General features: G+C 44.0%; 1 protein-coding gene across 1 annotated transcript in view; it reads right to left on the bottom strand.

Annotated features, from left to right (window-relative positions):
* SLC6A11 (solute carrier family 6 member 11) overlaps positions 1–13,848 on the bottom strand; it is a 359,320-nt gene that overhangs the window by 19,423 nt on the left and 326,049 nt on the right. The window contains 1 exon segment of the mRNA XM_029600769.1: positions 4,176–4,278. Coding sequence (XP_029456629.1) covers positions 4,176–4,278 — 103 coding nt within the window.

The raw sequence follows: 13,848 nt of genomic DNA, 5'->3' as shown, positions 1-13,848 counted from the left end.
GGGAGCACCACAATACAAAAAAATGACAAAATTTCATAAATATTAATATTTTGTGTTAGTGCGCACTAACGTGACTTAGGGAGCGCTAACAGGATGTTAGCGCACACTAACAATAATTAGTGTGCACTAAATGGAAATGTTAACAATAAGTTAAAAAGTATCAAATGGGGAGCAGTTTGTTAGCTAGAGGTATGATTCTGCATTTCCATTGGCTGTCTCCTTAGTTACTTGTTTGTGTTGCCAAGGTTGCAAGGTGGTGTCTGTGAGGGGGATGGGCAGTGTCTAATATAAATGTAAACAAACAAGTGATACAATAAAACCATTCGGTTCTAGAAAGCAAAAGCAAAACAATGTAATGCATATACATATTTTCAATTTGTCAATCCCTTTGTATTTTAGGAAAAAGGGGCCCTGGCATTTTGAATTCCCCTGGTGTGTGTCTGTGTGTTTTAGTGGGAGAGGTGACTGGTGAGAGGGGAAGTGATTGGAGTGATTGTATGGGTGCCAGGTGGGATAGAGAATGCTTCAAGTGGTGGCTGGTGAGAGAGAGGCAGCCTGGTGGGTATGGTACACTAACTCTGAAATTAGGGAAACCCAAAATAAACACCCCAAACCATTTTAAAAATGAAATAAAACAGATAACAATCCAAAATGAAAATGACACACAAAACAATCAGTGTACATTCCTAATAATTACACAGGAAAATGATTAAAGATGCAACTTTATATTCTGTGCATTGTAAAAAAAACCTCTGCTAATAAAATGTGGGTTCATTCTCATCTATCTGTGTCTGATGATGGATAATTTACAACTAGATCTGTGTCTGATGATAGCAGATTTTCAACTAGATCTGCTAGAATTAGTTTGGATTTATTTTTATTAGGGGTAGACAGAAAAATTTTCATTTCATTTTTGTGGATTTGATTTTAGATGAATTTTGTTTTGTCACATTTTTATTTCATTTATTTCCTTAAAAAAAGTAATCAACCCCCTCCCTCCCCCCAAAAAAAATAAGAAAAAAAAGAAATGGAGCCTCCAAAGCCCCTTACCCATCCTTCCTTCCTACTCAAAAAAATTCCAGGACCAGTATCCTCCCCGGCCCCCCTATCCTGATCCGGGTCAAAGATCTGACACCAAGGCCTAAGCAATGCTGTACATCAAAATGGTGCTGTCTGCTGGAGTGAATGCACCAGAGTTAATTAACTCTAGAGGATGGCGGCAGTTCGCTTTAAAAGCTGAAGAAAAGAAAATGGAAAAGGAGCGCTCCAAGGCCAGGGCTCCGAGGCCTGGGCCTTGGCCCAAGTATCGGGACTAGACCTCTGAGTTGGGTCCTGGTGTCAGACCTGAGTCCAGGCCAAGGCCCTGGCATTAGTACCCAGTGTCCAGACTGTGTCACGGCATTGGACCAAGGCCCAGGCATCGGGAACCAGCCTCCAGGTCAGATCCCAGCATTGGGCCAGGGTCTGGGCAGAGGTCCCGGCATGGGACCCAGTCTCTGGACCAGGTCACAGCATTTGGCATGGACCTGGGCCTGGCCCTGGCCAAAGCCCAGGCATCAGGACCCAGATGCCAGGTCATGTCTTAGTGTCAGGCCAGGGTCCTGACTGGGGCCCTGGCATTGGGACCTGGTCTCAAGACTGGTTTGTGGCATCAGGCTTAGGCTCAGGCCCTGGCTTAGGCAAGACCCAGGCATTGGGACCTGCCCTCAGGTCGGTTCCCAGCATTGTGCCTGGGCCTGAGCCAAGGCCCAGAAATCAGCTCTAGACCTGGTTTGTGATGCTGGATCCCTGAAGTAGGTACGTTTTTTACATTTTTGGGGTGTCAGTCGAAGCCCCGGCATTAGACTTAGGCCTCGGTCGAGATCCTGGCATCATCCTCGGACCTATGAGGTGGTTTGTATAAATAGGCCGTGGCCTATGCCTAGGCCTAGACCCAGGCCCCAGTGTTGCATTCTGGCCTAGGACAAAGCCCTTTCTTTGGATCATGACCTATTCTATAGGCAAGTCCCCGGCTTCGGGCCTGGGCCTAGGACTGACAAATCAATTTTGTTTTCAAAATGAAATATGAAAACCAATGAAATTTCATCTGATTTCAATTATTTCACTTTGATAACGAAATGTAACAAAATAGAAAATTTTGTCTAATTTCCTATTTTGTTTCTCCCGAATGCCCATCCCTAATTTGTAATCCTACTATTTTAACACTTTTGAATATTGATCTACATGATTAATTAAAATCAGGGTCCCCTGTCTCTTGCAATTCCATAGCTGTAGTAAGGGCCACAAAATTTGTCTGTTGTATAAATTTGGCGAAGCCTGGCAAATTTTCTGTGGGAAACTAGTGACCTTCTTAAAAAAATGTATTGGTGGCAGTGGGATGGCACTTTGTACCTTGCTCTCCTCCTGCCCACCTGGAAGAGAATAATTTATGGCAGTGTGAAAGATACACATGATTTAAAGCTTGGTAGGGGAGGAGGAGTAGGAGGTACTGCAAGACTGGTCATTTCCTCCTCCTGTTTACCTGAATGAACGGTTTCATGAGGGGATCTGGGGGTGGGGGGAAGAGCATAGAATGACTCATGATCACAGTATGGGGGGTGGGAGGGAGGAAGGGAGCGAATCTACCAGGGATCAGGAAAGACGGAGTGAACTATGGATTGGGGGGAAGGAAAGGAGGGAGGGAAGAATAAGGAATGGGGCAGGGGCAGGAGGGATTGTGGGGTAGGGAGGTAGGGATGGGGTGAACTGTGATCATGGTGGGAAGGGAGAGAGGGACAGGGTGGGGGCAGGAATGAACCAGAGTGAAGGACTCATGGGTGGGAAAAAGGATTGAACCAAAGTTTGTGATGAAGAGGGAACCAGGATGAGTGAGGGGATTGGATAGGGGGAGTGTGTGAAAGAGGGAGAATGAGGGATGCAAGGGCTTTGGAAGAAGGGATAAGGAAAAGAGGAGATGGAGGTGTGATTGAGGGGATTATGGCTTCCTCCCTTCTCTACCTCATCCCACTCTTCCACCCTTTCCCTCCACCCCAACTCTAGTCTTCTTTCTTCCCCATCCTTTTCATTCTTCTAGTCCTCCCTCCTTTTCCACCCTATTATCAATTCTCCTTTGTTTCTTACTTTTCAATCTCTGATCCTTCCTCCTCCATTCCACTCCTGACCCCTCTCCCTCTCTCCTTTCCTCCCATTCTCTTTCCATATTATCCCTGATCCCCATCCTCTCCTCCCACTCTTTCTATGCTTCTCCACCCCTTATCTCTCTAACCCTCTTGCCTAAGATTCCTTCTTGCTATTCCTAGATCCTTTATCCTCTTTCCTCCTTAGATGCATTCAAAAATCTTTTTCCTCTAATAAAGAACCAAATTAATGTCACAAAGCAAGTTCATTTTTATAAAGTTAAAAAGTGCATTATTTAATTTGCAAATACATGCAAACATGAAATTTGCTACTTAATTGCTTCAAAATTTTGAAAAATCTGCCAAAGAATTTGTCAACTGTTGCTGCAGAATCTTGAAAATTCTGTTACAGGAAATTGGGAGGCTCTGATTAAAGTAAGTAAGGAATCTACTGTAATCCCTCCAGCAGGATTGGATTGTCAAAGAGAAATGCCTGCCATTGCATACAATGCAAGTACATTGAAACCAGCACAAAGTAAGTGCCTCTATGTCCTAAGAACATAAGAAATTGCCATGCTGGGCCAGACCAAGGGCCCATCAAGCCCAGCATCCTGTTTCCAACAGAGGCCAAACCAGGCCACAAGAACCTGGCAAGTACCCAAACACTAAGAAGATCCCATGCTACTGATGTAATTAATAGCAGTGGCTATTCCCTAAGTAAACTTGATTAATAGCTATTAATGGACTTCTCCAAGAACTTATCTAAACCCTGTAGATAAAGAAGGTGTAAAGTACGCACTGTAAAGTATACACAGAGATTAAAAAATGCAATCACATTTATTTTGCCTCCCTTTACCTCATTCTGCCCCACTTTTCCCCTGTGGTAAGTGGGGGGACAATAGCCAGACCACATTTTTATTCAGGTAAACACAGGTTTACCCATATAAATATATCTGACTATTGCCCCCCAATTGTCTATGTGAAAAAAGGATATAGTTACATATCAGGAATCTGCAATAATTATACACCTTTACAAAATAATCACTAAACACAGCTTACCGTAAATCCAACCTATGCAGACACATTCAAATATAGCAACAAAAAGGAGGCACATTCCACTAGCAGCGTAAGAATCAAATAGCTGGAAAACGTACATGCCACCCTGGGAAAGGAAAATAAAGCAGAAATCAGCTTTAGACTTCTGATGAGAACACTTCACATCACAAATTTGACTTTAATTGCAGTTCAGATGTTTCCAATCTCATTTTTTTTTTGTGACAATCTACTCATCATGCTGGGTTCTTTCTGTAATAAGATGCAGCAATTTGCTAGTGATTTCTCTTTGTGAAAACACATCTTCCTTAGTGTGTTCTGTTCCTTGGCCCTTTCGGTATAGTGCATTTGCATTAGCATAGTCTGAACATCTGGGATCCAAAAAAACCACCAACAACAAAACCAACAGAAAAGTAGATGGTCCTTGAAATTCTGATGATAGAGCACTAGTTTGAGCCTTTTCTGAAATGTGTGTGCATGGTTCCATATTAATTACTTCACTGTTACAGCACAAAGAATCAAATCCTTGAAAAGAGTGCTAACTTCTTAAGCTCCTCTCATGAATATGCAGATGTCCTTAGAATAGATGGCTGCAACACAGTATATTAGTTTGTAAACAAGTCTTATGAACTCCAACCGACATAATTGAACATCCACGAATCAAACTGTTCCCACTGGAATCAGCTCTGTGCAGTACCTATTATTCCATGTTTCGATAATGCTTTGCTTCTCTCAGTAACAGACCATCTATATTTTAATGGAATCACTGTTGAATAGATTTAAGGTAATTAGGTGGTCTTTAATTCAATGCATTGTAAAAATTAAAATACTGTGTCCCGGTCAAACAAGTAGAAAAATAACTGAGACTAATGAGTCCTTTGTGTGTCTCCTATTTTCATGTTTTTATCTCTCTGGTTACAAATAGTGTACTCCATTTTTATTATAATTGTGTGCCAAAATCATGAGAGTATTCAGTACTTAATGAAGATATTCTTTTCACATTTTAATGACCCCCTGAAGTTTCCCCTGAGCACAAACTATCCATCTCTGAGAAAGGCAAATGCTGCACATAGAATAATCCCTTACAGCATATGTGCTAACCACTAGACACCCAAGATGCACTCATTCGTTTCAGTGAGGATTGTCTGCACGAGTGACAAACATACTCTTAGTTGGTTGTCAGTTTTTAGCAATCAGAGCTGGAGACCTACATTTACCTACCAGGTATAAAAGTTCAATACCATGGTTCAGGTGTACTCAAAGCCTCCAAGATGAATTCTAAGATACAATAGATACAGTACTATAGTATTGATGTTACAGTGCAATGGATAAAACAGCTCAAAATATGGTGCCATCATTAAACTCGAGCAGCACAAACACATGCAGTTGCATTGTGCGATTGAATGACTCATGAACAATAAGGCATACATAGTATTGCTGTTATAACCCAATATCTTAAGAAATTTGCACTGAATGGGCCTTTTCTTTTTAATTTTAGGCATGAGGTTCCAATCCTCTGTGGTCCGAAATACTACCACAGTACCAATTAAACCAGCCTACAAAGACTGCACCTTGTGCTGCTGCTCATGAAAGAGTGCAGACATAAGCGGGGATGTGGTCCAGGTGCACGTGACAGTGTTCCCCCATGCAAATTGTGATACACTAGAACTCCAGTCATGGAGTGTCAGTTCTAGGACTGGTTTTCAGAACATCCACCATGAGATATATTTGGATACAATCGAAGCAGTGCATGCAAACACACCTCATGAATATTCATTGTGGATTTTCTGAAATCCAGAATGTTAGTGGCACTTCAGGACTGGCGTTATCTACCCATGCACTAGAACTTAAGAATGCATTGTGCCGGGAATCATCATTGCTATCAGATAAAATAAAGCTCACATGCATCAAGTATAAAGACTGGCAGACATCTCAGGACAGAAGAAGTCAGTCAGACCCCTCTGGTGGTTACTGGGCCCCAAGTGTAGCATATATCAGATACAAGTGCCTTATAAATATTCTGCGGTCTAGAATGTGCTGCAGCCACTTCAAAGCAACATTTTGTGCCAAAAATCATAAAAAAGGACACTATGTTACTTGAGAAGTCTTTCAGCCTCTCTGGAATGAAACAGAAGATCTTATGAGCTCTTGAGGTCAACTGATGCAACAGCAGCATACTCCATGATTTACAAGGTGGAGGGATGCATCCACCCACAAGACAGACACACACAAAAAATAACTTTTTATTCAATTTTTATTTTACTTAAATCTGTATAACTACAGCATTTTAACAGAAAGTTTTATTAATTACAAATATTTTTCTCTCTAACTGTGGAGGACAGTTTTCAAATGGATGTCCTCCGGTAAATTGGCTGAAAATCCCCCTCCCTCCACTCCTGCATACTTTTATGCATATTGTAATAGAGGCTTTTCCAGGGCGAGGTTAGGTCAGGAGAGAAAACTATGGGGCAGATTTTTGAGGATATACGCGCACAGGGGGTTACGCGCACCAGGCCTATTTGCAAAAGGCCTGGCGGTGCGCGTAAAGCACCGGGTTGCATGTAAGTCCCGGGGCTTGAAAAAATGGGTGGGGCAGGGCCAGAGGCCTCTCCTCGGCCGCTGAGCCGGGGGATCTCACGCCGGCAGTCGGCTGGCAGGCATAACTTCTGAAATAAAGGTACAGGGGTTTTTTTTCGGGCTGGGGGGCGGGACAGGTAGGGGAAGAGAGAGGAAGGTGGGGGGGGGAGGAAAGTTCCCTCCGAGGCTGCTCTGATTTCGGAACTGGGAAAGCCAGCTGGTCTCCCCGAGGGCTCGGCACGCGCAATGTGCACCAGTATGCACCCCCTTGTGCGCGCGCAAGTTATAAAAACGGGCGTACATTTGTGCACGCTGGGTAGCACGCACAATGTCGGCCGCACGCGTACCTTTTAAAATCTTCCCCTATATGCACAGTTTTGTATCTTCAAAACTAGTTATGTGGCTTTGGTCAGAAAAAAATATCCACAGAAAAAGCAGGAGCAAATTTCTCAGGGTAATTTTCCTTTGGCAGTTTTCAAAGTAGTGGAAAAACTGTAGGTAAAAAGTCCCTACAGACTTTGCAGCAAAGTGGGCTATTTGGAAATTGCCTCATAAATGGATAAAAGCCACCACTGTGTTACAAATCTGCTTTACACAATTTTAAATAATCCATTTCCCCACACAAGCCTACAGGCAAATCATTCCACATAGTTGGAGCTCTGATAAAATAAGCCAATAATCTAGTTCTTTCTAAGCAATACTTATGCACAGATGGAACAGACAGTAATTCCTGACCCAAAAAACTCAAGAGTATGAGCCAGAACATAACTCTCAAGTTTTTCCCTCAAACCATGCAGCTCTAGATGTACACTTTTATAAGTAATAGTAAGTATTTTAAATTGAACACTATAACTTATAGGTAGCCAATGGGGCTACTATATAAATTGTGTAATCGACACCCTCCAAGGCAAATTGAAAATAACCCTAACCACTACATTCTGTACCAGCTGAAGAACCTTTACCACTTTTACTGGCAATCTCAAAAGTATGTGTCAAGTTCAAAGTACTCAGGTAATAGGCCCAGTACACATGCATATTCAATGACATAAAAGTATTCCTTCCTTTCAGAGGGCGTAAAATATGTGTGCATACTTAGCCACATAATGATGTATATTCAGACATACTGCGGATAGAAAAGTCAGCCGGATAAACTATCAAAGTTAATGAATTGCAACCCTCACCCTCCCGACCACCCAAGACTTGCCCGTCCCCCCCAAAAAAAACTTACTGAAAATCCTTGGTGATCCAGCGGAGTCCCGGGAGTGATCTCCCCCTCTCGGGCCGTCGGCTGCCACTAATCAAAATGGTGCCGATGGCCCTTTGCCTTTACCATGTGACAGGGGCTATCAGTGCCATTGGTCGGCCCTTTTCACATGGTAGGAGCAATGGATGGCCTGCGCCATTTTTTAAGATGGCGGCGGCCATCCATTGCTCCTACCATGTGATAGAGGCCGGCTAATGGCACCGATAGCCCCTGTCACATGGTATAGGCAAAGGGCCATCGGCACCATTTTGATTACTGGCAGCCGACGAACTGAGAGAGGGAGTTCGCTCCCAAGACCCCCGCTGGACCACCAGGGAATTTTGGCAAGTTTTTTTGGGGGGGTCAGCAGGGTGGGGGGTTGCAATTAATTAAATTTGAAGGGTTGGGGTGAGTTTGGGGTTTTGGGTTTTTTTTTACAACCCCGTTCTAATTATTTAAATTGGACGGGTCGGGGCAGGTTTCAGATATCATTTTGTGGTAGTCGAATTAAAATCGGCCTGAACCGCAGGAAAACGAAATTTGCTGCGGTGGGCCGATAACGAAGGCTGAACCAAAAGATTCGGCCAAATCACATCTCTATTGAATATATTAGCTATCAATCTTAAAGTTAGCTGGCTATCTATACCTGTTAAGTTTAGGACAGGTCTTTGGCCCAACTGATCTTAACTGGCTGCATTATCTGGCTAACTCTGAATATCGGAGTTAGCCGGCTAACTAAGGCAGCTAATTCAACTCCGCCCAGGTATGCCCCCGGAACACTCCTTAATATAGCCAGCTAAATTCTAGCAGTCTAGAATTTAGTCAGATAAGTTCCCAAATATGTATTTAGTCAGCTAAATGCTTTTAAGTATGGACCTCATGGAATCCAAATTTCAACAGTCTGAGGACGTCACCAAGTGCACATGTAAGTGAGCCCATGTAAATTTTTGCTAGTATTTTATAAACTGTGTGGAGGAAGGAAAGTGCATACATTTTCAACCATCTTATAAAATTGCACACATATATTTTATGCGCGTAACAGTTATAACATGTGCATGTAATTACCTAAGTTATAAGCTGAGGCATGTATTTTGTAAAAGTATGCTCTGCTTCTGAAAATACCTACTTGCAATCATCACTCCACCATCAGCTCTAGCAGTTCACTCCAATCTCCACCATTTCAACCAGATACCCCTCACCACTCAGCCCAGAACTCCCACCCAAAAACAGCTGACAAAAGTGCAATTTCACTTTTGTGTTTAAATTAACAGGTGTAAAAGCATATAAACAAATTTGGAAATGTATGCATGTATACTGCTCACAAATAGCAACGTGCTCTTGCTTCCAAATCCCACCCTGGAATACCCCTAAACCAGCCCTTTTTGTCCTGTTAACATGTACATACAACACCCAACACATGCAGGCACTTGCAATGTTTCCAAAATAACATGTATGCGTTTACATGTTTCTTACACACACATATCGTATATATGCCAATTTTATGCATGGAAACATTTTCAAAATGAATTCCATACTTCTTTAAATCAAAAGTATGCATGCTACTTTACCCCAATTCCACCTCCTCTGCCTCTCCTCGGTGCACATAAAAGTATGCGTAAAGCTAGGTTACCCATATTCTTTTATGTGCACCAAGTCCGTCAATTTCATAACAGTCATTTACACTCATAAAACCAGGTTTTTTGCATATAAACTGTTCTGAAAATTACCATAAACCAAGCAGACCATTTTGGAGCAAATGTCATGGAGACCCAACAATCTAATTTTTACAAAGTGAGTTTTATCACCAGAGAACCTTTTTAGTCTCTAATTAGTCTTATAACAGCATTTCATTCATTGCAATGCAAATTTCTATGTACAAAAATCCTGAAGCTTACTGTTCATCTCAACCTAGTCATTAATTGTTGATAATGACTGATTTCCCATGGTTTGTCACTAAGTTGAACTTTCACAGAATACAGTTGACTGTAGTACCTTTTCTGTCCTCTCTGTCATTCCTTAACAAGTTATAGCCTGGTGTGGCCATATCCCAATCATGAGATTCAGTGAACCATGTCTCCATAACAGCAACAATGTCCAGATCCACCTCCACCATTAGGGTCTGCAGGTCTAAGCAATAAAATCCTGTTACTGGACATTAGAGATAGCCAATAAGGCATTAACACCCCACATTTTGTTTCTTGCGATTTATCTACAGGGGAATGTTTATAAGAAAAGGCAGTATCGTTTTTGTAGTATACACTAATTAAAAATTTTAGACAAATGGAAATAGCATTTTCAGGAATCTTGAGAACTTCTATCACATACTTCTAAAACAAGTCTTATGGGGAAACCATGAGCATTGTAGGAAAATTAATCAGTCTCAAATTGAGGTGTCTTGTAACATTTTCCAACTTTTCAAGCTTCCTGCTAGTAATCATCTTAACCTGGATTAAGGAAGTCTGAACTGCCGCTAGTTGCTTGACATCACCAGAAATGCAACCTATTTACTGCATTTTGCCCAACAAACCAGATTTTTCAACCTGTATCCACACCTCAGCTTATGAATTAAGTAACATCCATTGAAGAAATAGCTTGATGGAGGGAAGCTAGTGAAGACCAAATAGCCTCTAAGGTCACTATTGGAGGCTTTGCCAACGGAGAATCACAGATATGCTCGGCGGTACACGGGCCATTGCTGCGGGCCGCCACGCTCACCCTCAATCTGATTGGGCAGGTACACCATGTCCCAGTACGGGGGCCATGTCCTGTGTGCTGCACCACTATCTGCAGCAGAAGCCCGGTCAATCCCAGGCCCGATGAGGTGTGTCCCAGCGATGAGGGAGGGCTCCTGCTCCAGAGCACCTGGTGTGCCGGGCACTGCCGGCATCAGCTGTTCCTGCTGAATCAAGCAGCCTACTTCTGTTCTGATCCCTGGGCCTCACCTACATATGCGCACATGTGCGCCAACTGAGCCCTCTTAAAGAGCCAATAGTGGAATCTTGCAGAGGTGCCCTCTGATGATGTCATGGGGCTTCTAGAATTAAAGCCTGCCCAGAACTGCCTCAGATGCCTTGGCAATAGGTCAACTCTGTTGAGTAGCTGTTTGTCACGCTGTGCCTTTGCTCACTCTTTGGTTCCTGATCCTTGGTTCCTGGTTCCTGTGTCTCAGTTGGTTGCTGTCTCCTTATCTAGTGGTTCCCGGTTCGCCTGCTCCCTGCTGTTTCATCTTGTCTTCCTTCCTTCAGATATACTCTTTGGCTTTGGACTTCGGCTTTGGACTTTGGCTTTGGATCTCTGCTTTGACTTCGGCTTCTTCTTTGATATTGGATTCCTGGATGACTAGATTGCTGCCTGCCCTGACCTTGGTTTGTCTTTGTTTCTGCTGTCTACTACCAGCCTCAACCCTTGCCTGAACTGACCTGTCTCACTGGCCTTCTTCGACCTTGACAGATTCTTCTTCATCCAGAGGCCTGCACCTAAGTCCAGCTGGCCCCGGCACCCGAGCTCAATCTGCGGGGAATGTGGGCTGGTATTGATAAAATTTCTTTTGAACCTCTGCTCCAGCCAGTTCCACCTGCCGATGGTGAGGACCTGCAGGGCTCCTTCCTGTGGGGTAGTGCTAACCTCATTTTGGTCCAAGGATTCACAAATGCAGCAATCACATTCATTGAAGGAGAATGGGAAGGCCTAAATCCACTTATCCCCACTGAGATACCTTCCTACCTACTGCACAACTCTACTGGTAGGGTATGTGCTTCATTGTGGGACCTGTGGTACTTCAGAGGCTTGCACCCTGTGACATTCCTCCCCTACCAATGCCAAGGAATTCAACCCTGTGGTTCTCACAATGTCTTCAATCAAAGAGGAGGTACCATGACTTGGCATCTACAGCTGCAATGCACACAACAGCTGGAGGGAAGTTGTTCAGAGGTCGGGAATAAGAAAAATGCCAGTCCTGGAGCTGAGACATTTGGCTCACATGTTCACGTAGATCTCAGAGAATGAGCAGGCTGCATAAATAATTGATAACCAAAAGGCGAGTCCAATGACATAAGGGTCCTCTAAATCTTCCCCTTCCTCTTCCTCACCATTTCAGGAAACAACCAGCAAGCTAGAGAACAAACTGTACATAGTTCATCAGAGCCCAATTCCAGCTTAGTTCCTTCATGTGGCCATCTTGGATCCTTCATGTAATTTAATGTATCTATCACATTTCCCTTCTCTTGTCTCTTCTCTGTGTTATATGTTACACTTTAGACTATCTTCCTTTTACAAATTTCAATCCAAAGTGATTAACAAGCAAGCAAAATAATACAATAATTATCAATAAAATGTGACATCAATAAAATATAAATGCATCAATGTAATAAAACATTAACCATCTGGAGGCATAACTCATGCAAACCCAACTCTCACTAGGAATGGGTAAATTGACTCCCTAGGGGTGCCAGAACACCTCAAGGTGCCATGTAAAGAATCTAAAGACTAAAACCACCATAATACATCCTTCGAGTGCTTGGAGAGGATGTGACTCTGGAGAGTACAGGGAAAGTGCAGCAGGATATCCCTCCCCTCATCCCCACAGATTCCTGCCAGCCATGCACTCTCAGTTTCACATTTAGTGAGCTCTGGTCAGATCTGCTGCACTCAAAGATGCCTGAAGCTACTATTCAATTATTTAACAAGGTGCTCCTGAGAGCTATCTTAATTATCTTCCACCCTCACCCTTCTAACATTTCCCCTCCCTTTTGTGTGCACACATTTGGTATAAAAGGTGGATGGCTTTTATTAACTATCCTGTTCAAAACTTTTTTTGTTTTGGATAGGTGTGATTTATGTTTTCTCCCCATCTAAGGTATACAAGTTTAGATTTCTACATCTCATCTCTTGAGTTTGTAGACTCTGCACCATTTGGTAGCCTTTCTCTGGACCATCTCAATTCTAGTTATACTAGCCGTTAAGCCCGTAACAACGGGCTACATTTAAAAAAAAAATTTTGGTCCATTTCCTTCCCACTCCCTCCCCCTCGTTCTCCCCCCCTTCCTCCCTCTCCCCCTCTCCTCTTCCCCCTCTCCCCCTCCCCCCCTCCCTCCTCCCTCTCCCCTCTCCCTCCCTTCCCCACTCCCCCCTTCCTCCCTTTCCCCCCTCACTCTCCCCTCTCCCCTTCCACCACTCCCCCCTTCCTCCCTCTCCCTCTCCCCCTCACTCTCCCCTCTCCCCTTCCTCCCTCTCTCCCTCACTCTCCTTCCCCCCTCCCCTCACTCTCCTCCCCCCTCCCCTCACTCTCTCCTCTCCTCCCCCTCCCCTTCCCCTCACTCTCTCCTACCCCCCTCACTCTCTCCTCCCTCTCCTCAGTCACTCCCCCTCTCTCAATCCCCTCCCCTTTCAGATCATCCACAACCGGCAGAGGAAGATCTCCGGGGGGGTGGGGGTCCCTCCCGCGCTCGTCGTTGCCGCCGCTACTGCTCCTCCCACTCCTGCTTCTCACCGCTGCTCCTGCGGCCCCAGCGCCATTTTTTTTCGTTGCTGCCGCCGCTACTGCTCCTCCCACTCCTGCTTCTCGCCACCGCTCCTGCTCCTCGTCGCCGCTCCTGCTCCTCGCCGCCAGCGCCATTTTTTTTTTCGGGCACGCTCGGCTCTGACCGACATGCTTGCCCGCACATGCGCGGTAGAGCTGCTCTCTACTGCGCATTTACGGGCCGTCGGTCAGAGCCCATTTATAAGGTAGATACTTCTGGAGGTAAGGCCTCCAAAATTGGATACAATATTCCGCATCTCACTAATGACTTGAACAATAACATAATCACCTTCTTTTTTCTACAGGCTATACTCTCCTTATTAGGAATGTGTAATTGAAAA

Source organism: Rhinatrema bivittatum, chromosome 4, assembly GCF_901001135.1.
Source record: "Rhinatrema bivittatum chromosome 4, aRhiBiv1.1, whole genome shotgun sequence".
Lineage (NCBI taxonomy): Eukaryota > Metazoa > Chordata > Amphibia > Gymnophiona > Rhinatrematidae > Rhinatrema > Rhinatrema bivittatum.
Note: the sequence above shows the minus strand (reverse complement) of the source record. Positions and strands in the feature narration are given on the sequence as shown.